The sequence below is a fragment of the Ovis aries genome, chromosome 5, assembly GCF_016772045.2.
Source record: "Ovis aries strain OAR_USU_Benz2616 breed Rambouillet chromosome 5, ARS-UI_Ramb_v3.0, whole genome shotgun sequence".
Classification (NCBI taxonomy): Eukaryota; Metazoa; Chordata; class Mammalia; order Artiodactyla; family Bovidae; genus Ovis; species Ovis aries.
Genome location: NC_056058.1, coordinates 20,691,416 through 20,717,343, shown reverse-complemented (window position 1 = coordinate 20,717,343; position 25,928 = coordinate 20,691,416). Strand labels below are relative to the sequence as shown.

Sequence of the window (25,928 nt, the reverse complement as noted above, 5' to 3'; positions counted from 1 at the left end):
GGACAACCTTTAAACAAAGACATGATTTCAGATCATCCTAAGAGATGCTTCCATTGTGTCTGTCTCTATCCAACAGAACCATAAAGCAATCTTTAACATAGTTACTGTTACAATTAAAGTGTTTTCTAAAACACTTGGTTTTATACAAAACTAAAAATTTAGATTTTACTGTTTTTGTTTTGAAATTTATATAACAGGAAAGATAACTTGAGTGGCATCAAATTCCAGATCTCTATATTAATAACCACTGTGAATACAATTTATTAAATTACAGTGTATACTTTCCTAAAACCTAGCAAATCCTTCTGTGTAGCAATTTTGCTTTTTTGTGAGTTAACATGCTTGCTTTAACATGACAAGTATAATAGACAGTCCTGAGCAATTCCAAACTACTAATGGTTCATTTACTACTATTTTGAAAATAATTAAGATCATTATTAAAAGATTTTTACATAATTACTCTTCATAATGAGTATTCTTCATACCATTTGGCTGCATATGAATTATTATCCAATATTTGTAAAATAATACAATTCAACAATTTATTTGATAGTACCATATTACCGGAAAATGTTGTATAACACAGACTAAAGATTAGACTAACATAGCTAAATACATCAACCCTTGAAGAAAATGAGGAAATACAATATATTCAAGTTAGAGTATGATCACAGAGATGTACAGAAATAGGCATAAACAAATGATCATTCAGTCTGAAAACAGTATACTTCAAATGCACTACACATTTTGAGTCTACAGATTAATTAAGAAAGTATTTTCAAATCCTCTTAGAGGTACATGAAAATATTTAAGAGATTCTTACAAACTGAAAAACAAAAATGGCCACGAGAATGAGTTTTTTAAACTGCTCTGCAGTTCTTAAAGTTTAAAAAATGTAACAGTATAATACAGCTTATTTAAAATTCAAAATAGAATTTAAATTTAATAGTGAGATTATATCACTCTCAAAGAAAATAATAATTACTTACTTTGGAGGCCCATGGCTGAAGACAATTGGCATAACAGCGAACAAGAAAAGCCATTTCCTGAGCTGCAAAGGATAGTTTCCTTTTGAAACCAGAGCCACACCGACGAGTATGTTGACAAAATTCTGTTAAATTTCCTTTTTATAAATCATACACCATTTACAGTGTAAACTGCAGTATAAAGACAGCTTCTCCAAATCCCTTTCAAACTGAAATCAGGATCTTTCAGTACCTTAGAACTGAGCTTCTAAATTACTGGAGCAGTTTTCATCAAAATGTTCACTTTTAATAAGCAAGTCACAGTAAATCAAGATGTTTGCGTTTCTGGCTCAGAACACAGAGACATACACATGCTTCTTCAGGCACCTGGCACAGACATGCACACAGTGGTAACACAACAGTTAATACTGTATCAATCAAAGCAAATAAGGCAACATGCACCAAATCTGTGTTGCTAGATTCTGAGAAACCTTTCCAAAGACAGCTTTGTCTTTTCTTCAATTTATTTCATTCTGTAGAGCAAGCACTGCAGTAATTCTTCTGCCTCAGAAGCAAACCAGAACACTGTATCCTTAAGATGAAAGTTTCTTCTTTATATTGTTAACCGTCAGAGGTTAAAAAAAAAAATCAACCACTGAGCAAGCGGTAGTTAGAAGATGTATGTTCTAACAGGTTTGTCCCAAAGAATGCCTGAGAATCTTCAAAATTAAAAATTTCTCTATGCACAAGCACTATTTACAGCTCTGCAGCACTGCTCCTTGTTCTAATGCATCAGTAAGACAGTACTGTGAATCTGACGTGCTGGTTGAAATTTTATATATGATAGGGTACAAAAACACTACATCGTCTGCTCAAGCAAGACTATATGTTAGCGTCGTAATTCCTACTGTCCTTGCCTGTTTCACAGAAACTCCCTAAGGAGAAGCTCCTATTGATTCTATGCTCTGCAGTAAGATGAAATATCTAATAAGAAGGAAAGAGAGTGGGAGGAGAATAGAGCTAAAAGGATGACATCACCTGTATAGAAAGCCTTCAGAAACTGCATTAGATCAATTGGCTACTGTATCTGCAGATGTAGCCCAAAGAGCAGTTTACTGAAAACACACACACACCCTTCCATGAGACCTGTCAACAAGCTAAATTCTATAAGAAAAAAATTGGCTCAAGCATCTCTGTTTCAGTTTTAAAATTCATTTTTATTTTTAATTCTGTTCACTGATGCACAGCTTTATTTGGGAAGCCATATTTCCTAATATTACTATTCAAATTTAACATAGGCTTATCCTCCCAAGAGAAAAACAATCAGCTCTAGTAAGATACTCTTGCACTGCAAATACAGAAGGCAGCCTAGTTCTCAGATGTCACATATGTATTCCGCTTGTAAAACTTCCTATTTATCAAGTTAACTGTTCTGAAAGGTGTAACCCTCAAGATTATTCTAAATTAACACTAAAAACATCAAAATTGGCATGAAGATTTATATGTGAATAATAAATTTAAATGGAAACAACAGAATTTCATTGTGCAAAGGGAAACTGGAAAAAAAAAATCACAAGCAAAACAGCTGACATGTAGCATTTACCAACTCCCTCTGAGGAAAAATCATCTATGCAATATGGTACTTTCCTACAGCCCAATGCTAGATTCCTAGAAAGAGACAAGCAGTAAGTAAAATTCAGAAACAATCAGAAAAGAAAATGATTCAACCTGCTTCCAAATTGAGCTTGGACTAAAAGGAAGCATCATTTTTCTATAAAAATTATAGGAAAAAATGAATTCTTGTCACACCCTCACCAATCTGAAAACACAATTCCTCTAGTACCCACCCTATTCTTCAAGATTTTGTCACAAGGCATCTAAATGCAGGTACTACCACAAAGAGTTTCCACTAAGCTATAATGGTGCTTTCCAATAGCCAAAGTAAAACATAGTTTCCAGCGGTTTAAAAAAAAAAAAGGTACCACCCCTCCAGGCAGTAAAATTATAAGAATAACATCAGTATATAGCTCAAAGTAATAGAACTACCTTGCTTTATTGACCTAACACCATTTTAAGGGGAAGAGTATGTGCAACATTAGAGAAATTATTACCTGAGAGACAGGTGTTATTACAAAGGACTCTACTGTCAAAGGGATAAATACCTCATTATTAGCCAAAAAGAAAGAGGCAAAGTAACAAAAGATTTCCAATACCCCTGGGCAAAGTATAAGTCACTTTCTGAACAACACTTTGCTGCCAATCTGAATTATGTTGCTACTTACAAGAATAGAACTGACTTTAGTAAAACTGTTATTCTGACCAAAATCGTATTTTCACAATAAGTGATTATAAATGAATCTGGGTTTCCATAAAACTTAAGAATTACTTGCTTTCTGAAAATATTTCAGAAGAACATACAAAATGTACATATAAACATATAACTAAGTCTAGCAAATGAACATGACTCTGGCTTTCAAAGCCTGAAACGCAGGAAACATTGACAGGCTGACTTTCCCGCACCAATGTATTTTTTCAACCCAATTAATTTAAATAAACTACAATGAGTTGGAATTTCAACAAAAAGTTAAGTATTCAAGAATAAATTAACTAAAATCTAATTTTAACAGTCATTTTTAAAAACAGGATAATGATAGTAGGTATCTTGTAAATGAAGCTGAACATTTTCTAAAGATAATTTCTAAAAGATATTTTGTACATAAACATTAATGCCGCTAAAGAACATTTTAGTTTCAATGTGAGCTAATAATTCTATTCATGTATAGAACCAACAGGATAAATTACAACCAAATCAAAAAGCAAAATCCTAAAGGGCACCTTTTCCCCTTTTTATACATCATGATGATAGTGCACAAAGAAGGACCTCAAGCTGAGCGAGAGAGAGACAGCCATCTCTTAGCTGCTTTAAAAAAACACCCTGCCCTGTATCTGAAATGCAAGCCACTAAGGCCATATGTTAGAATTACTGTAGTAAACACTGGCTCAATAAAGGAACAACTCTCTTTTCCTTTAGTTTGGCCTGGGAGTGAAGATGACATCATCCTTTCCCTTGTTCTACCAATCGTCTCACAGCATCTGCCATTCTAGGGAGCTGTGCGGTGAGCCTGGCATGAAGACTCTCCCTGTGCAAGAACACTATGAGAGAAGCAGGTCAAATTTTATAGTTAGCATGTGAGCCCATCGCCCCTCTGATGATGCACTTTACCACAGTTTCTTCAGAAATAATGACTCACTCTCTTAACTACTGATCAAAAATATAAGCATCCTTTAAAAAGTCAGCAATTTATCAAATAACTAAAATATATGATTAGGTGAATAAATGACTTTTCACTTTCATTACTTAAAAATTTTTATCATGGAGGTCATTCCGTTACCTCATCAATTCAAATAATTGAAGTAACTCAGGCAAGGGAGAATGCCCTGATGTACACATTGTCTAGGAATCATCAACATAGGATAACTATTCAAGAACACATTTTCCCTGCACGTGAAATGCCATAATGATGCTAAGCCACACTGACGAAATCTTTAGCTTTAAAAAAATCTTTCAAACTACTACCAAATAAAGCAATCAATGTATGCATCTGCAAAGCTTCAAACCATTTAAAACAGATTTATAAAAATGTAAATGCTGTATAGTTAATAATTATTCATATTATAAATTACACTGTGTAAACTAATTAAAATATATTACCTAAACCATTTCTAAACAAAAATACAAAGCAGAACATTTGAAATCATATTGTATAGAAAGCCAAATATGAAGTTCTAATAGTTATTAAACTATAAATATACCTTTTATTTCAATAAGTAACAACACAGAAAAGGAACAGAAAAAAGGTAATCATGGAAAAAGCGATCAGAAAATTAAAAATGAGAATAAGTTATCATTTTGAGACATTATGGAAAACAAAAACCCAACATTAACAAAAACCAGGTTTAATCTCAGGCACAGTCATACATAACACTTTATTCCTTATCTGCAAAGTGAAATATTATAACCAGAGTTTAGAGAAGTCAAACTCAAAAGGAGATGAAGATTAAAAGAAAAATTATGTAGTTTTACAAAACAAAACACACAGGCCACTCAGTTCTGTATTTTAGTTGTAAGCATTTGGTCTTTAAACTATTAAATGTGCTTATATATATAGTAAAAAATACTTTAATCCTTTTGAAAAATGAATGAATAGATGACACTACCATAACGTCTGAGGCAACATGCAAGCCCTTTTAAAGGATCACAGTAAGCTTTCCTGCTCCCCCCCAGCTCCTGTCCCTTGCTTAACTTCAACATTTGAAATGAATTTTTGTAGTTATCAGACATGGTTAACTCTAATTACTGGTGCCCTTCAGGAATTCCTGCTTTGAAACTGCATCCCCTCTGTTCCTCAGCCTTTTTGGAGACAGAAACGCCACAGTGGCAACCCTCTCCTTCTATTCTATAAGGAATAGTGTGCTGCAGCGTCCTGTCATCTACGCCCACTAAACGACCAGCACCACGCTGCTGAAAGCCCTGTCAGAGCCACCAGCAGGACACACATGCACTATGAAATATCATCCTCCCTTCGGGAGTGATGGAGGAAGAAAAACCAAAGAGGGAGAGGGAAGCCTTCATCATCAACTAAGGTGATGTAAGCTTCTATAATTAGAATCAGTGAAACCGAAGGAACAATAAAAACGCACCACTAAGCTTCTACTTCCACTATAGAGTGCAGTCGAAGCAAGCATTTTTTTTTCACTCACACACACATACAAAAACACACTATGCATTTATAGTAATCAGTCAAGTATGCTATATACTGTATGCAAAGTTAATGCAAAGTTTTAATCAAAGGTATTGTTGTCTACAAAAAATGAGACCTGCCCAACAATGAAAATAGATACATGTATCTATAAACATGAATGAAAAAAGATATCTCACTAAAAAAAATTAAACTACTGAGAATATTCTGTCCATCTATAAATTCCTGGAATATATTAGAGACTATTTTTGTTATCACTTCTGTAATTTTAAATACTGCATTTTCTGATATTACAAAAGCTAAATGTTAAACAGTACAGTTACTGAGTAGATAACAAATCAAATTAAAAGGCAGTAACAGTCAGGATTATTAATCTATTTGCAATGTCTGAGTAGTTATTTCCCTTGGAATGCTCTAAAAAATCATTATCTTAGGCCATTGGTATGTGTATATAGTATCAGACTTGTTTCACACAATCTTCCAAAGAGCTTTCTATAAAGTGTTTCATGTGTGATAAATATCTTTCCGATTCTGGTTCCCTGGGCAGATCCACAGGAATCAGTGTCATCTTAACAAAAGAAAGAACTGTCTCAGAAAAGCAGAGGGGCATGCCCCTGCCCTCCTTCCAACGCTCCTGAAGCTCATACAGGGTGAATGATAAATTTTTTTAAACTACTAATTAGAAGTTAGAAATATTTATGTAAAGCATTAAAATAACTTTCATACCCATATGAAAAATAATTTTCATACACTGTGAATCAATCCTAAGGGGAAAAAAGATCAGTCACAGATATATTCCTACAAGTTGTAGTAGGAGGGAAATGAAACTGCATGAGAATACTCTGTTGTAATATTAATATTAAAAATAATGTTCAGGGAAAAATTTAATTCCTTGAGAAGTAGAAAGACAGGATAACTAAATATTCAGCATTATCTAAATTAGTCAAAAAGATATTGATGATTTAATCAAGAAACATACATTTAAAAATCATTAGCCACATTTGCTATCTCTGGTTTTGAGGATTACAGTAAACTTATTTCCTTTTTAATATTCTTCTATATTTTTCGACATTACTACAAGAAACTTTTTTCCCCCCGTGAGACACAAATTTTTTAAATCTGATTTAGGCAGGCATTTGTCCTACTTCGTTTGATTACAATAACACCCCTTTGCTTTTTCTCTGTCCATGTCTGAATTCATGACCCTGTAACTAGGTACAAAAACCTTCTATTGAGAATTCTACATTGTTTCGCAGAAGACAATTGAGAAAAATTCTCCTAGGAGACGATAGATGCCCATGAATAAAAAGAGAAAAATCCTGCTCTTTTTTTTAGGTATAAAGCACCATAAAGAACTTATCTGTCCAGAGCACTTTGGCTTGCAAATAGGGTGAAAAGCAATACTGAAAAGCTGCAGATTCTCAGAGGTTGGACTCCAAATTTCTCAGTAGTAACCTGGTCAACACTCACTGTGTTATACACAAGTCAGACTGGCAAAGGCTCCAGATATACAATCTTTACTTCAGAAGTGATAGAAGATTATTTACTCACTTATCCTTTCATTCTACAAGTATTTACCAAATACAAAATATTTATTTAAGAACAATCAGGATCCATCAAGTGTACAAATAAAGTTCACACTGTTGGACAGTTTCTTTATCAATCAGTGACTATGACTTTAGCAGATCAAGCTTGAAATTATAATAATATATGCAGCAAGAGTGTATATACTTCCTCCATTTTGACTTGAATAAATGATTAAACTAGTTGTTCGCTGGTGCTGTGCTATGGTCTAAAGGCCTGCATTCCACTCCCACCCCTCTCCCCGACCGCCCTACCTCCTTCTGCAAATTCCAGTGTCAAAAATCTAATCTCCAAAATCATGGCATTAGGAGGTGGGGCCTTTGGGAGGTGATTAGGCCATGAGAGATCTGGAACTAGGATTGCATACAAGTGCTAAGTCACTTCAGTCATGTCCAGCTCTTTGTGACTCCTTGGACTGTAACCCACCAGGCTCCTCTGTCCATAGGATTCTCCAGGCAAGAATACTGGAGTGGGTTGCCAGGCCCTACTTCTGGGGATCTTTCAGACCCAGGGATCGAACCTGTGTCTCCTACAGCTCCTGTACTGCAGGCAGATTCTTTACCACTGAGCCACTGGGGAAGCTGAAGCTGGGATTAGTGCCTGTATAAAAAATGCCTCAGGGAGCTTCCTAGCTCTGTTCTACCACGTGGACACAGAAAGGGGTTGGCAGTCCATAATTAAAAGGGACCTGGTAGCTAGTTCAATTCCTATACATGATGCAGGGACTGAGGGTCTTAAAAACATTGAAAATTAGCACTTGAAATAGAAAAGGAATTCATATCATCTGATTCCTAGTTTAATGTCTATTATATCATATTAAATTGAGGGATCTGGCTCTTATAAACCTGACCATTTCAAGGATATGATTTATTTCAAAGTCCAAATGGGTGGTCCTGAGACAAATACTGAGATGCCCCTATGAAGGTCTGTGTTCCTGCATAATTCACATACTGAAATTCTAATTCTCAAGATGATGGTATAAGGAGCTGGGGTCTATAGAAGGTGATCAGATTATAAGGAAGGAGCCCTCATGACTAGGGTTAGTGCCCTTAAAAAGGAGGCTCCACAAAGCTCCCTAGCTCTTTCCACCATGTGAGCAGAAAGCAAGAGGTAAGCAGTATACTATCCAGAAGAGGGCCTTTACCAGAACCTGAACATGATAACTGCTAGAACCATGATCTTGGGCTTCTTAGCCTTCGTAATTGTGAGAAATAAAGTTCTGTCATTTTTTAAGTCACTCAGTCTGCTACCCTGTTATAGCAGCCTAAACGGACTAAGACTCATTCCATGAGATGATCTCAGCAATCACCCTCAAACTCTTATTCAGGAGCACTGACAAATGTCTTAAATCTCTCTCTGTACACTATAAATCCAAACAAAACAAGGAGCACTGCAGGAGAGAAAGGAATATAAGGCACAATTACATAAGCAGCAAATGAGAAAGAAACACTTGTTGCATTACTAATTTGTGAGCCTAAAATGAAACCCTAAAGACTCCACCAGAAAATTACTAGAGCTAATCAATGAATGTAGTAAAGTTGTAGGATATAAAATCAACACACAGAAATCCCTTGCATATATATACTAATAATGAGAAAACAGAAAGAGAAATTAAGGAAACAATTCCATTCACCATTGCAACAAAAGGAATAAAATACTTAGGAATATATCTACCTAAAGAAACTAAAGACCTATATACAGAAAACTATAAAACACTGGTGAAAGAAATCGAAGAGGACACTAATAGATGGAGAAATATACCATGTTCATGGAATGGAAGAATCAATACAGTGAAAATGAGTATAATACCCAAAGCATTCTATAGATTAAATGCAATCCCTATCAAGCTACCAACGTTATTTTTCACAGAGATAGAACAAATAATTTCACAATTTGTATGGAAATAAAAAAACCTTGCATAGCCAAAGCAATCTTGAGAAAGAAGAATGGAACTGGAAGAATCAACCTGCCTGACTTCAGGCTCTACTACAAATCCACAGTCATCAAGACAGTATGGTTCTGGCACAAAGACAGAAATGTAGATCAATGGACTAAAATAGAAAGCCCAGAGATAAATCCACACACCTATGGACACCTTATCTTTGACAAAGGAGGCAAGAATATACAATGGAGAAAAGACAATCTCTTTAACAAGTAGTGCTGGGAAAACTGGTCAACATTTGTAAAAGAATGAAACTAGATCACTTTCTAACACCATACACAAAAATAAACTCAAAATGGATTAAAGATCTAAATTTAAGACCAGAAACTATTAAACTCCTAGAGGAGAACATAGGCAAAACACTCTCCGACATATATCACAGCAGGATCCTCTGTGACCCACCTCCCAGAATACTTGAAATAAAAGCAAAAATAAACAAATGGGATCTAATTAAACTTAAAAGCTTCTGCATAACTAAGGAAACTATAAGCAAGGTGAAAAGACAGCCTTCTGATTGGGAGAAAATAATAGCAAATGAAGCAACTGACAAACAACTAATCTCAAAAATATACAAGCAAATCCCGTAGCTCAATTCCATTAAAATAAACAACCCAATCAAAAAATGGGCCAAAGAACTAAACAGACATTTCTCCAAAGAAGACATACAGATGGCTAACAAACACATGAAAAGATGCTCAACATCACTCATTATCAGAGAAATGCAAATCAAAACCACAATGAGGTACCATTTCACCCCAGTCAGAATAGCTGCTATCCAAAAGTCTACAAGCAATAAATGCTGGAAAGGGTGTGATTAAAAGGGAACCCTCTTACACTGTTGGTGGGAATGCAAACTAGTTCAGCCACTATGGAGAACAGTGTGGAGATTCCTTCAAAAACTGGAAATCGAATTGCCTTATGACCCAGCAATCCCACTGCTGGGTATACACACCAAGGAAACCAGAATTGAAAGAGACACATGTACCCCAATGTTCACTGCAGCATTGTTTATAACAGCCAGGACATGGAAGCAACCTAGATGTCCATCAGCAGATGAATGGATAAGAAAGCTGTGGTACATATACACAATGGAGTATTACTCAGCCATTAAAAAGAATTCATTTGAATCAGTTCTGATGAGATGGATGAAACTGGAGCCGATTATACAGAGTGAAGTCAGAAAGAAAAACACCAATACAATATACTAAAGCATATATATGGAATTTAGAAAGATGGTAATGATAACCCTGTATGCAAGACAGCAAAAGAGACACAGATGTATAGAACAGTCTTTTGGACTCTGTGGGAGAGGGAGAGGGTGGGATGATTTGGGAGAATGGCAATGAAACATGTACAATATCATATATGAAACGAATCGCCAGTCCAGGTTTGATGCAGGATACAGGATGCTTGGGGCTGGTGCACTGGGATGACCAGAGGGATGGTACGGGGAGGGAGGGGGAGGGGGTTCAGGATGGGGAACATGTGTACACCCGTGGCAGATTCATGTTGTTGTATGGCAACACCAATACAATATTGTAATTAGCCTCCAATTAAAATAAATTTATATTTAAAAAAATAAAATGAAACAGTAGATTCTAGAGTATCACACCATGCTTACCACCTGCCATACTATGCTAAAACAATGAACTGGGTGGTAGAAAACATGTAAAGGAGGGTGAGCAAAACAGCAGAGGATGCGATGGTTAGATAGCATCACTGACTCAATGCACATGAATCTGAGCAAATTCCAAGACACAATGAAGGAAAGGGAAACCTGGTATGCTGCAGTCCATGGGGTCTCAAAGAGCTGGACATGACTTAGTGACTGAACAACAATTAAAAATTCAACTCATTACCTATGAAAAAGGTTCACCACTGTAGGTTATTTAAAACACAGTAGTCAACTTTCCATAAAAAACACATACACTTAAATTCTTAAGTAAGTTGTGGTGGCTCAGATGGTAAAGAATCCGCCTGCAATGGACATGATCTGGGTTCGATCCCTGGGTTGGGAAGATCTACTGGAGAAGGGAACGGCTACCCTCTCCAATATTCTTGCCTGGAGAATTCCATGAATAGAGGAGGCTGGCAGGCTACGGCCCATGGGGTCGTGAAGAGTCGTGATCGACTTTCCCTACTCTATCTTCAGAAGAGAACATAATTATGAGCAAATGCATACAAGTATGTGTATCATCTTATGGGTTCTACTTCAATCAGAAGCAGCACAGTCTAGGAACATGGAAGTGTTAGGGAAGGCTTCTCTAAAGAGTTCATGGATGACTGGAGTTGTAGGAGCTGAGCAAGACTTTGTCAGGAGGACATGGTAGAGGCCATTCTGGATAAAAGGAGCAAATAGCATGCTAAGATTTAAACTGAATCATCAAAGGACAGAATCACATTAACAAAGAGGACTGTAAGAAACTACCAGGGTGAGAGAAGAACCAAAGGAAGGAACAACCTACACAATAATGGGGCCAGAAGGCTGAGAAGGTAGGCTGGGGGCAGATGAGAACGGGATTTACATATCAATTAATCTCAGTACTTTAAAAATTAAATATTTCTGAGCTGTATTTCTAAGATATATAACTTACTCATAAATTAATACATTACCAATATATAATTTATTAACACATAATTAATACACATATTCTAAAATATATAATCTATTTATAAATTAATACATGTAAAAACATGGTTAATATTTATAAATTAATATGTGAATTTATACATGCATTAATACATGTAGTATCAGCAAAAATGCTGTGTTCACTGTAAATAAACAGAAAAATGTACACAAAATCTTAAGAGGATTACAGTACACATAAACTCTATTTTTTTCCCATGTCCCATTTTGCAAACTACATTTTAATGACCTAATTACTAAAAGAAAAAAGGTCTTCAAGTCAATAATTCCAAAACCAGTCATCAGTTTCCAGCAGACATCCTTTGTCATCATTTAATTGGCTTCTAGTCACTTATTATTATATGTTGTAAGGCAATTAATTCAGTGACTTTCATATACATTTATATAAGCACTCTATCTTGTAGGGTTGAAAAAATAAATTATTTAAAGTGAACCACAGCAAGTACAGGCTACAAGAAAATTGTGAAAGGCATAGGTGGCTGATTGCTGCCTGCCTGATTTTATATTTCCTACCTTTTTTCTCCCTTTGATACTTTATCCTACATTTTTCAGTTATCTTTACATTTATACATATTTTGATAAACATGTTTCATGGCCAGGAATCAATAAATAATAAAATTGTTAGTAACAGGAACAAACATATTTTTTGAGTATTTTAAATAACAGTAACAGGAACAGGAACTGTTGACATTACTGCATGTTTTTCAATGCACGAGACAATGAGCAGAGCCTCTTATACATAAAAAATCACTAAGAAGGATACACAAGTTGCCCAAGTTACACAAGAAACCTCAACAAGCTTATAAAAACAGGCACTCTCTTTTCTTTAACAGGCAATATGCTCTGAGGAATATAAGCATGATGGTTCCCATTTTCAAAGCATGTACACTCTGATGGGAGAAACAGACATATGAATAAAAAAAAGTACAATGCAGTATAATAAATGGTAACAGGTATATACACGGGATACTACAGCAATGTAGATATGTATACCTAATCCTACCAAGAAAAATTCATGGATTCCTCCCATGAGATGATATAAAGTATTTAAATTAAAAATTTTAATTTTAAATTAAAATTCTCAGTCATACCAGCCACATTTTAAATGCTCAAAAGCCACATGTGGCTGGTTACTATCAGTTTGAAAACCACAGATATAAAACATTTGCATCATTGCAGAAAGTTCTATTAGACAGAACTGGTTTAGCCTACATGCCAGATAAATATTCTAGATCATTAGACTTTCTAATAGGTGGTAGTAGGCCATAAAAAGACTTAAGAGTTTAAAAGAAACAACACTGTTAAAAGATTCTTTTAGGACTGATAAAAGTAAAATGAATGAATTATTTGGTAGCAGGGGATAGTGGAGTATATAAAGAATAGGGCTAGGAGTACACACCAGAGAGAAGAGAAAAACAGAACTTGAAATAAGCAAAATGATTAAACTATTTTAAAATGCCAAAATTATATAATACTTTTCAATTAAAAAAATTTTAAGTTCTTAAAATGAAAAATTATTGCTTTTACAATGTTGTTGGGAGATGCTTCTACAACATTTCTAAAAAGAATGACAGTGAACACTAAAGCAATGACATGTGGAAACTGAGCTAAGGGCACAAACATCTGAGAGAAAGAACCTAGAGATATCATTAACTGATTAAACCTCGAGTGTGCACATATGTTCTATCAGACCATCATGCAAGACAGGCAAACTCAATACTGTCATCCTCATTTTTAGAGCAAAGCAACCAAAGCATTAACAGTTCAGATAAAATGCCCCAATCACATAATAAATGAAAGGAGAATTCAGAGAGATGGCTCATCTAAATAAAAGACTATTTTTACTTGTCTTAATTACCTATCCTATTCACTGAATATTGCTCCCAATCACCTTTATGCTATTTTCAAATATCAAGTACATCCTCCCCAAAGATTAAAGTCCTGAAATCACTGAGAATATCTGAAGATATTTAAATGTGTTGTGAGCTGAGAGCAATACCCAAAGGAGTTTCAATAATGTTATTACTGTTATAGAAGTGCTCTTTTAACACTAAAAAAGAAAAACTTTTTAAGTTTAGAGTGTGGTTCTCATCTTTATACAAAGCAATGTACATGAGTAGACTGAAAATATTTCATAAAAATAAATCATTTTTTTTCAATCATTCTAGGCATTCACTTAGAAAGTATCTTTCAAACACATGCAAAATTTTTAATGCTCATAAAATTTGATGTACAGGTTTGGATTAATGATACTTAAGAAAACTACTGTAAAAAAATATTCCATACATCTTTAATAATTTTTGACCTTTAGCACTCTAGCAAGAAAAAGTTGATGGCTTGCAAGTGCAAAAAGAAACTGTCAAATTTCCACTGCTATCTTAAATAATGATTCTGGGACTTACATGGTGGTCCAGTGGCTAAAAACTCCATGCTCCCAATGCAAGGGGCCCAAGTTCAATCCCTGGTGGGGTAAGTAGACCCCACACGCCACAAGTTAAGACTGAACACGCATGTGCCGCAACTAAGACCTGGTGTAGTCAAGTAAATATTTTTTTTAAAAAAATGAGTCCTGATCTCTCTGAACTGCTGATAATACCCACAAAAGAAATAAAGATCCTATGGTAGTCATAAAACCAATTATCTACTGTATCAATACTGATTAAGATTTTTGCTATTAAAACTTATACCCATCCTTATCTAACTATTCCAAAATAGAAGGAGGAACACTGCCAAATTCACTGTAGTAAGCCACAATCACACTGCTATCAAAAGCAGCCAAATACACTATAAGAAAAGAAAATTACAGGCCAATATCTTTGATGAATACAGATGTTAAAACCCTCAAAAAATATTAGCAAATCTAATCCAAAAATATATAAAAAGGATCATACAGAATGATGAAGCTGGATTCATTTCGGGGTTTCAAGGATGGTTCAACATACACAAATCAATCACTGTGATATACCACACTAAACAAAAGCAGAGAAAAAAAAAAAAGATGGAAAAAAAAAGCATTTGACAAAATTCAACATCCCTTCATGCAAAAACTCTCACCAAAGAGGGTAGAGAAAGAACATAGCTCGACATAACAAGAGTCATTTATAACTCTTATAACAAAATTCATCACACTCAACAGTGAAAAGCTGAAAATCTTCCCACTAAATTCAGGAATAACAGGAGGATGCCCACTCACCACTTCTGGACAACACACTATTGGAAGTCCCAGTCATAGAAATAAGACAGGAAAAAAAAATATAAAAGGTATCCAAACTGGAAGGGAAGAGGTAAAACTGTTACTATTTCCAGATGACATAATACTTTCTATAAAGAGCCCTAACTTTTCCACACACAAACCCTTTTAGAACTAATAAATATATCTGGCAAGGCAGTAGTATACAAGATTAAAATATAGATATTGGTAAAGGAAAAAATTCCTGTTTAAAATTATGTTAAATAAGCAAAATACCTAAGAATAAATTTAACCAAGGAAATGAATGACCTATACACTGGTAACTATAAAACACTGATAAGGGAAAATGAAGATGACACAAAGAAGTGGAAAGATAGCTCATGCTCTTAGACTCCAAGAATTAATATTGTTAAAATGGCCACACTATCCAAAGAAATCTACAGATTTAATGTAATCTCTACCAAAATACATAGGAAATTCTTCGTAAAATTAGGGGAAAAATCCTAAAATTCATATGGAACCACAAAAGACCCAGAAAGTTCTATCCAAGAATATATAAAATGTCATTAGTAGTTCCATAAGTGAGTGATGGGACTAATCAACTTTTAATTTTTCAAAAACAGATAAGAATCATTTGTGCAATAAGTCCAAACTTAATTAAAACTTGAATTAGCTAAAATTAATTAGTGACAGGGAAAGTTACTATATAAAAAGTGGGAATTCCCTGGCAGTCCAGTGGTTAAGACTCGGCACTTTCACTGCCATGGTCCCGAGTTCAATCCCTGTTCTGCAAACTAAATGGTACAGCCAAAAAACAAAACAAAAAAAATCATCAAATAATAAAAACAGGAAATGAACTTTTATGTAATAAAAATGTGAGGACTACTTCATATGTTATTGCTTATTGTCAGAATGTGTTCAATCAAAGAAATTAGGCAAATAATGACTAAATCCTTCAGTTTAGTCGCTCAGTCGTGTCTGACTCTTTGCGAGCCCATGAATCGCAGCACTCCAGGCCTCCCTGTCCATCACCAACTCCCAGAGTTCACTCAAACTCACATCCATCGAGTTGGTGATGCCATCCAGCCATCTCATCCTCTGTCGTCCCCTTCTCCTCCTGCCCCCAGTCCCTCCCAGCATCAGATCCTTATAGCTGCTCAAATTTAACACTCTAACACAAACAACTCCCTAAATAATCCTCCTTATTCCTAAGATGGAATGAATTTCTGTTTCTGACAACCAAAAGAACATATACCCTTGGGAATTTTGATACCCTAAATCTCTAGGCTGTTTTTATATTTTGGGGGATCAAGTTTCCTTTGAAAACTTATAAAACACACCTGGATTTATTCTTTCTTAAATTATCCTTATTCCTTGATTCAACTATTGGATCATTCAAAAAGTTTCTTCAAGTATTTCCCGTAAGATCGTATGGGAAATTCTGAAAAAACTTTTTGGCCAACTCAATACTTTTCAATCTGAAAAGCAGCATCTATCATTACAATATTAAAGACTTAAGAAGATTTTCTGGTTTTATGGAAGTTGTTTATTTCATCATCATCTTTCAGTAATTGCCTGTGAAAACATACCTTTAACAATTGCATGTATTTCTGCACTAGCATACAGTAGCATAACTGTCCCACACCTGAAGGGAAGAACCGACATTTTCTAAATTTCTTTGGCATGCCTTAGTTCATAAAACAAAAAAGCTCCCAAATGAGTCTGTTTTCTGAGTTCTCTTGGCACACATACACTCAGGGCACACCGTTCAAGCAACAGAAAGGTAAGAAAATCCACAAGCATGTCTAAAAAGACACATTTAAAAAATTCTTTTACACCATTTAAACAAAAACAAATATCCCACTGGTAAGACTATTTCTATCAAAGCCAACACAACAGAAACATTTTTAAAAATTATATAGATATCTTTACATGCCCCAAACTTTTATCTGTAGTGCCCAAGTGTTGATATTACCAAAAATATATGCTGATATTACCAAAAATGTTATGTTCATACTGTATATGAACATTAAGGAATATCAATGAAATGTTCGTAAATATACTCACAGAAAGATAGTTGTTAACATCCACATCATCAGTAATAGTCTGGCGTTCTCCTTTACAATTAATTTTCCGAAACCTTCTTCGAGACTGTCTGGCGGGAATTTCTCTTTGTAGAATACTATCTTCATTATCTTTGGAATTCTCTACCTGAAACACATGTTCACATTCCTGATTAAACATCCAATTTTTCCATATTACTGACAGTCTGTGGAGTTTTAACAGGCTCATAAGGAGGCTTCATTTACTTCAAGCAAGAAAACTGACAATGCTCATGAGTACAAAAAGATTAAAGGTGACATTATAAAGATCTGGAGACCACAATTTCCTCCCAGGAAATAGTCTCTCTTGCTTACATGAGCATACATCCTCCTAAGTAAAGTCACTTACCAGAAATGAAGGCTGTTAACTACACCTACACATATCACAACATCTGAGTTAGTCTAATTACAAACTGCCTGGTTATACACATATTTTATTTAGCAAACAATCATGGTTATGCCTTCAGTGAACTGCTAAACAATGAAACAAAAATGCTTTATGTGTTATTCTTTGATGTCCATCTTAATGTGTGAAAACAGTCAAGAGTAACTAAGGCTGGCATCTTCTACGGAGGAAGGGAAAACTAACATTTACTGAGGGCTTTAGGCCAGCATGTATATACATTATACTATATAGTTTACACAACAGCCCTGTAATCAGATATTCAGTGCAGTTGCTCAGTTGTGTCCGACTCTTTGCAACCCCATGAATCGCAGCACGCCAGGCCTCCCAGTCCATCACCAACTCCTGGAGTTCACTCAAACTCATGTCCATCAAGTCCGTGATGCCATCCAGCCATCTCATCCTCTGTCATCCCCTTCTCTTCCTGCCCCCAGTCCCTCCCAGCATTCAGGGTCTTTTCCAATGAGTCAAATCTTCGCATGAGGAAGACAAAGTATTGGAGTTTCAGCTTCAGCATCAATCCTTCCAATGAACACCCAGGACTGATCTCCTTTAGGATGGACTGGTTGGATCTCCTTGCAGTCCAAGGGACTCTCAAGAGTCTTCTCCAACACCACAGTTCAAAAGCATCAATTCTTTGGTGCTCAGCTTTCTTCACAGTCCAACTCTCACATCCATACATGAACACTGGAAAAACCATAGCCTTGACTAGATGGACCTTTGTTGGCAAAGGAATGTCTCTGATTTTGAATAGGCTATCTAGGTTGGTCATAACTTTCCCTCCAAGGAGTAAGCATCTTTTAATTTCATGGCTTCAATCACCATCTACAGTGATTTTGGAGCCCAAAAAAATAAAGTCTGCCACTGTTTTCACTGTTTCCCCATTTATTTCCCATGAAGGGATGGGACCAGATGCCATGATCTTAGTTTTCTGAATGTTGAGCTTTAAGTCAACTTTTTCACTCTCCTCTTTGACTTTCATCAAGAGACTCTAGTTCTTCTTCACTTTCTGCCATAAGGGTGGTGTCATCTGCATATCTGAGGTTATTGATATTTCTCCCAGCAATCATGATTCCAGCTTGTGCTTCTTCCAGCCCAGCGTTTCTCATGATGTACTCTGCATAGAAGTTGCAGGGTGACAATATACAGCCTTGACGTACTCAGGTGTTACTATTTCCAATTTAAAGGTGAACTAGGGAAAATCCAAAAAGATCAGTGACTTCCAAGTCTCATAACAGTGATACTTATTAAAGGTGATGTAGAATACAAGCCTGTTTCCAAAACTTATGCCACTGATACAAGACTACATTGCCAAGGGAGGAGGGGAAGGATAGAAATAGCTCAGGGATATTAACAGGTACAAACATCCAGCTGTAAAATAAATGACTCATGGATATGAAATGCACAGGGTGAAGAATATAGTCAATAAATCTGTAATAACATTGTATGGTGACAGATGGTAATAGGACTTATTGTGGTGATTATTTTGAAATGTACAGAAATACCAACACTACTTTGGGTAAGAGGAACTAACGTAACACTTAAGTTAGTTTAACCTCAGTGTTCTGGGTTGATTTTACTTCAAAAACAAACAAACTCACAGTAAAAGAGATCAGATTTGTGGTTCCTAGAGATGAGGGCTGAGGGAAGAAGAACGGAACTGGAGGAATCAACCTTCCCAAATTCATACTATACTACAAAGCTACAGTCAACAAAACAGTATGGTACTGGCACAAAAATAAAAAAATAGATCAATGGAACAAAACAGAAAGCCTGGAGATAAATCCTTGCACCTATGGATACCTTAACTTTGACAAAAGAGGCAAAAATATACAATGGAGAAAAGACAGTTTCTTCAACAACTGGTGTGGGAAAACTGGTGAACTACGTGTAAAAGAATGAAATTAGAACACTTTCTAACACCATACACAAAAATAAACTCTAAATGGGTTAAAGACCTAAATGTAAGACTAGAAGCTATAAAACTCTTAGAAGAAAATATAGGCAGAACATTCTCTGACATAAATCACAGCAACATCCTCTATGACCCACAACCCAGAGTAATGGAAATAAAACCAAACAAATGGGACCTAATTAAGCTTAACAGATTTTGCATAACAAAGGAAACTATAAGCAAGGTAAAAAGATGGCACTCAGAATGGGAGAAAATAACAACAATGGAAACATCTGCAAAGAATTAAATCTCCAAAATATGAAAGCAGCTTACGCAGCTTAATACCAGAAAAACAAACAAGCCAATCAAAAAAGTGGGCAGAAGGCCTAAACAGATGACATACAGATGGCCAATAAACACATGAAAAGATCCTCAACATTGCTTATTATTAGAGAAATGCAAATCAAAACCACCATGAGGAATCATCTCACACTGGTCAGAATGGCCATTATCAAAAAGTCTACAAACAATAAATGCTGGAGAGTGCCCAGAAAAGAGTTGTAGAGAAAAGGGAACCCTCTTACACTGCTGGTGGGAATGCAAACTGATAAAACCACTATGCAGAACAGTATGAAGTTTCCTTAAAAAAACTAGGACTAAAACTGCCACACAACTCAGCAATCCCACTACTGGGCATATACCCTGAGGAAACCAGAACTGGAAAAGACACATCACATGCATCCCGATGTTCACTGCAGCACTATTTACAATGGCTAGGACATGGAAGCAACCTAGATGTCTACTAGCAGATGAATGGGTAAGGAAGTTGTCATACATACACAAAATGGAATATTACTAAAAAGGATGAAAACGCAAAAGGAATATTACTCAAAAGCTATAAAAAGGAACACATTCTAGTCAGTTTTAATGAGGCAGATGAATCTAGAGACTATTAAAGTGAAGCAAGTCAGAAACAAAGATAAATACTGTAAATTAATGCATGTATATGAAATCTAGAAAGATGGCATCAGTGATCCTACATGCAGAGTAGCAAAGGAAACACAGATATAGAGAACAGACCTTTGGACTCGGTGGGAGAAGGAGAAGGTGAGATGATTTGAGAGAATAGCACTTAGACATATATGCTACCATATGTAAAATAGATCATCAGTGTGAGTTTGATATATGACACAGGGCACCCAAATCCAGTGCTCTGTCACAACCTGGAGGGATAGGGTGGGGGGAGGTGGAAGGGACACATGTATAACTATGGTAGATTCATACTGACGTATGACAAAAACCATCACAATATTTTAATTATCCTCCAATTAAAATAAATAGATTTAAAAAAAGAAAAAATAAAACAGAAACTTCCAGTTATAAGGCAAATAAGTACTAGGGATGTGATGTCAACACGATAAATAAATACTATTGTATACAACTCAGTGACACACATGTTATATATGAAAGCTGTTAAGAGTAAATCCTAAGCATTCTCATCACAAGAAAAACATTTTTTTCTATTTAACTTTCTATCTACATGAGATGATGGTCAGTCATTAAATTTATTGTGCTTTATCACTTCATGATGTTAAGTCAAATCATTATGCCTTAAACTTATACAGTTGTATATGTATAAATTTACATATATAATAAATAAAACTGGAAGGATAATAAAATAAATATTTATTATTATCCCTCGATATAACTGGAAGGAAAGAAAAAGACTATCTTGCCTATCTACTAAAAATTACAAATTATATCATAACTTTAAAAAATCACTTTTGCAAAGGTATACTGACATGTTCTAAAGTAGACTTATAATTAACCTCACATTCAATAAATAACAAACAACAATTTCAGCTTTTTCCCACAACTACTTCTCCTGCTAAAACTGTATCATTTGCTGATGATATCAAAAATATCCAAGTCATCCAAGAATGAAATTTCAACATTTCCAATTCCTCTGCTTATCTCCCAAATCTTATCTTCAATCATTTCTTCAAAACTGTTGAATGGTTTTTTTAGAAATCCCTTTCATGATGCCTTTTCATTCCCACTATCACCATTCCTTAGTCAAGCCTTCACCACTTCAGTCCTAAACTTACTGCTTCTGTCACGGTCTTCTGCAATTCCATCTGGCATGGTCAGGTAAATCACCTAGATAAAACAGTATGTCGTCCCCTGTTCAAAATGCTACAGTGGACCTCTAATGGATACCAAATACATTTAAACTATTACATTTGCTATCCCAAGCCATATTTGCTCCATTGCCGAAATATTTTTAGCACTTTATCTTACACAAGGAAGTCTGGAGAAACTGCTCCCACATCCTCCTCCTCACAAAAAATCCTCTCACTTAAAAGCTCCAATGAGATATGCAAAACTTCCTGATGATTTCTCAGAAAGAATCAATGTCTAAACAGTTCTGTTTCCAATGTGAGTGTTCAGGAGTAAGTAGCAGTCAAAACACTGACTATTCATGATTCCCTACTTTGGCCACCTGATGTGAAGAACTGATTCATTTGAAAAGACCCTGATGCCAGGAAAGATTGAAGGCAGGAGGAGAAGGGGATGACAGAGGATGAGATCGTTGGATGGCATCACGGACTTGATGGATGAAAGTTTGAATAAATCCCAGGAGTTGGTGGCGGAGAGGGAGGCCTGGCATGCGCAGTCCATGGGGTTGCAAAGAGTCAGACACGACAGAGCAACTGAACTGAAACATTAATAAGTTACATTCTGCTAAACAAGTTTACCTACTTCAATTTCTGTTATTCTATCCATTTTATCTTCATATGCTACCAATCATGTGAGAACATCTCAACTGCCATCTCTTCAATGACCACGAGACATTCCTCTGACTGGTTTACTACGTGTACCTGACCCAGAGTTCTCATAAATAGGACTGCTTTCAGGCCTTTGCATTCATTTGTATTATTTCTGCCTAAAAGTCATTCCTCCTCTGCTAAAATCTTGGCAAGCTATATATTTCTCATAACCCAGTTCAACTAACCCTACCTCTGCCCCAAGAAGGTATCACCCCTTCTACAGCACTAAGTATATTAGCCGTAATTATTAGATAAGCCCACCTCACTACAAGTTCTCTAGTATAAGAACTGTATTTTATTTATATTCATCTTTGCTCACTTATTAAAAATCTTTGCCAAAATGGGCATTAAATTCTTTCTCCCCACAGATTTTAAGCCCTTTCAAGTATGTGTAAGATACTCAACAAATACAAAGGCAGGCAGGATAACTTACTGAATATTATTTTTTTGAAAGGTAAAATCCAGAAGACTCATGTGTTGACAGCCTAATTCAAAACTACAGAATTTTGTAGAGGCAGTAAATACATGTCACCTCCTTGAGATTAAATTTCCTCTTTTAAAAAATGATCTTATTTACTAAATCACTACATTGGGCCAAGTATCAGAAACTATAAGTTATATCCTTTAAGGCTCACAGCACAGCTACTCTGTTAACAGATGCTATGGAGCCTCATAAAGCTTTTTATTTCACACAAATGGATGAGCAAAAATTCAAAAATTAAGTGTGACTGAAAAGTTCATTGCCTTCATACCATCCTATTCCACAGGATGTTCTAGATTATTTAGGTGAAATACCAGTATAATGATTCTTAGATCATTTATTATCTACCATTTATCTAGCAAAAACAGTGATTTAAATGATAAAGGATTTTCAAGACAGAAATAGTAGTAAATTAAAATTAGGAAAGGAGTTTCTAAGCCTCAAAAATGTGGGGGAAAGTACCAAATGAAAAAAGCAAACAATGTATAAATGATTAAACGTTCACTGAACACAACGGAAATGTGAGATTAGATTTAAAAGTGAAATCTCATAAACACATACTGAAATGGCACAAAAGTAGGAATCCTAATGCAAAGAATGAAGTGAAGGCAAAATACCAGGAAACAGGCTAGCAACAAAGACCCAATCTATCAGATGATTTCTCAACTTTAAAGGCAAGACTTTCCACTTTGATGGTTAGTCCAGTACAGTCACTCAGTCATGTCCGACTGTTTGTAACCCGATTAATCACAGCACGCCAAGCCTCCATGTCCATCACCAACTACAGGAGTTCACTCAGACTCAGGTCCACGAGTCAGTGATGCCATCCAGCCATCTCATCCTCTGTCGTTTCCTTCTCCTCCTGCCCGCAATCCCTCCCAGCATCAGAGTCTTTTCCAGTGAGTCAGCTCTTCCCAAGAGGTGGCCAAAGTACTGGAGTTTCAGCTTAGCATCATTCCTTCCAAAGAAATCCCAGGGTTGATCTCCTTCAGAATGGACTGGTTGGATCTCCTTGCAGTCCAAGGGACTCTCAAGAGTCTTCTCCAACACCACAGTTCAAAAGCGTCAATTCTTCAGCGCTCAGCCTTCTTCACAGTCCAACTCTCACATCCATACATGACCACAGGAGAAACCATAGCCTTGACCAGACGGACCTCAGTCAGCAAAGTAATGTCTCTGCCTTTCAATATGCTATCTAGGTTGGTCATAACTCTTCTTCCAAGGAGTAAGGGTCTTTTAATTTCATGGCCGCAGGCACCATCTGCAGTGATTTTGGAGCCCACAAAAATAAAGTCTGCCACTGTTTCCACTGCTTCCCCATCTATTTCCCATGAAGTGATGGGACCCGATGCCATGATCTTTGTTTTCTGGATGTTAAGCTTTAAGCCGACTTTTTCACTCTCCTCTTTCACTTTCATCAAGAGGCTTTTTAGTTCCTCTTCACTTTCTGCCATAAGGGTGGTGTCATCTGCATATCTGAGGTTACTGATATTTCTCCCGGCAATCCTGATTCCAGCTTGTGCTTCTTCCAGCCCAGCGTTTCTCATGATGTACTCTGCATATAAGTTAAATAAGCAGGGTGACAATATACAGCCTTGACACACTCCTTTTTCTTTTTGGAACCAGTCTGTTGTTCCATGTCCAGTTCTAACTGTTGCTTCCTGACCTGCATATAGAGTTCTCAGGAGGCACGTGAGGTGGTCTGGTATTCCCACCTCTTTCAGAATTTTCTACAGTTTATTGTGATCCACACAGTCAAAGGCTTTGGCATAGTCAATAAAGCAGAAATAGATGTTTTTCTGGAACTCTCTTGCTTTTTCGATGATCCAGCAGATGTTGGCAATTTGATCTCTGGTTCCTCTGCCTTTTCTAAAACCAGTTTGAACATCAGGAAGTTCACGGTTCACGTATTGCTGAAGCCTGGCTTGGAGAATTTTGAGCATTACTTTACTAGCGTGTGAGATGAGTACAATTGCGCGGTAGTTTGAGCATTCTTTGGCATTGCCTTTCTTAGGGATTGGAATGAAAACTGACCTTTTCCAGTCCTGTGGCCACTGCTGAGTTTTCCAAATTTGCTGGCATATTGAGTGCAGCACTTTCACAGCATCATCTTTCAGGATCTGAAATAGCTCCACTGGAATTCCATCACCTCCACTAGCTTTGTTCGTAGTGATGCTTTCTAAGGCCCACTTGACTTCACATTCCAGGATGTCTGGCTCTAGATGAGTGATCACGCCATTGTGATTATCCGGGTCGTGAAGATCTTTTATGCACAGTTTTTCTGCGTATTTTTGCCACCTCTTCTTAATATCTTCTGCTTCTGTTAGGTCCATACCATTTCTGTCCTTTATTTTGCCCTTCTTTGCATGAAATGTTCCCTTGGTATCCCTGATTTTCTTGAAGAGATCTCTAGTCTTTCCCATTCTGTTCTTTTCCTCTATTTCTTTGCATTGATCGCTGAAGAAGGCTTTCTTATCTCTTCTTGCTATGCTTTGGAATTCTGCATTCAGATGCTTATATCTTTCCTTTTCTCCTTTGCTTTTCGCTTCTCTTCTTTTCACAGCTTTTTGTAAGGCCTCCCCAGACTGCCATTTTGCTTTTTTGCATTTCTTTTCCATGGGGATGGTCTTGATCCCTGTCTCCTGTACAATGTCACGAACCTCATTCCATAGTTCATCAGGCACTCTATCTATCTATCAGATCTAGGCCCTTAAATCTATTTCTCACTTCCACTGTATAATCATAAGGGGTTTGATTTAGGTCATACCTGTATGGTCTAGTGGTTTTCCCTGTTTTCTTCAATTTGAGTCTGAATTTGGTAATAAGGAGTTCATGATCTGAACCACAGTCAGCTCCTGGTCTTGTTTTTGTTGACTGTATAGAGCTTCTCCATCTTTGGCTGCAAAGAATATAATCAGTCTGATTTCGGTGTTGACCATCTGGTGATGTCCATGTGTAGAGTCTTCTCTTGTGTTGTTGGAAGAGGGTGTTTGCTATGACCAGTGCATTTTCCTGGCAAAACTCTATGAGTCTTTGCCATGCTTCATTTCGCATTCCAAGGCCAAATTTACCTGTTACTCCAGGGGTTTCTGGACTTCCTACTTTTGCATTCCAGTCCCGTATAATGAA

General features: G+C 36.2%; 1 protein-coding gene across 24 annotated transcripts in view; it reads right to left on the bottom strand.

The window, feature by feature from the left end:
• RAPGEF6 (Rap guanine nucleotide exchange factor 6) overlaps positions 1-25,928 on the bottom strand; it is a 221,058-nt gene that overhangs the window by 114,073 nt on the left and 81,057 nt on the right. For 20 of the 24 annotated variants that reach the window (XM_060415604.1, XM_042250259.1, XM_042250263.1 and 17 more), the window contains one exon: positions 17,156-17,299. In XM_060415604.1, coding sequence (XP_060271587.1) covers positions 17,156-17,299 — 144 coding nt within the window. Of the gene's footprint in view, positions 1-989; positions 17,426-25,928 lie in introns of those variants that run through there. The other 4 variants (XM_060415616.1, XM_060415617.1, XM_060415618.1 and 1 more) reach the window with 1 other exon arrangement.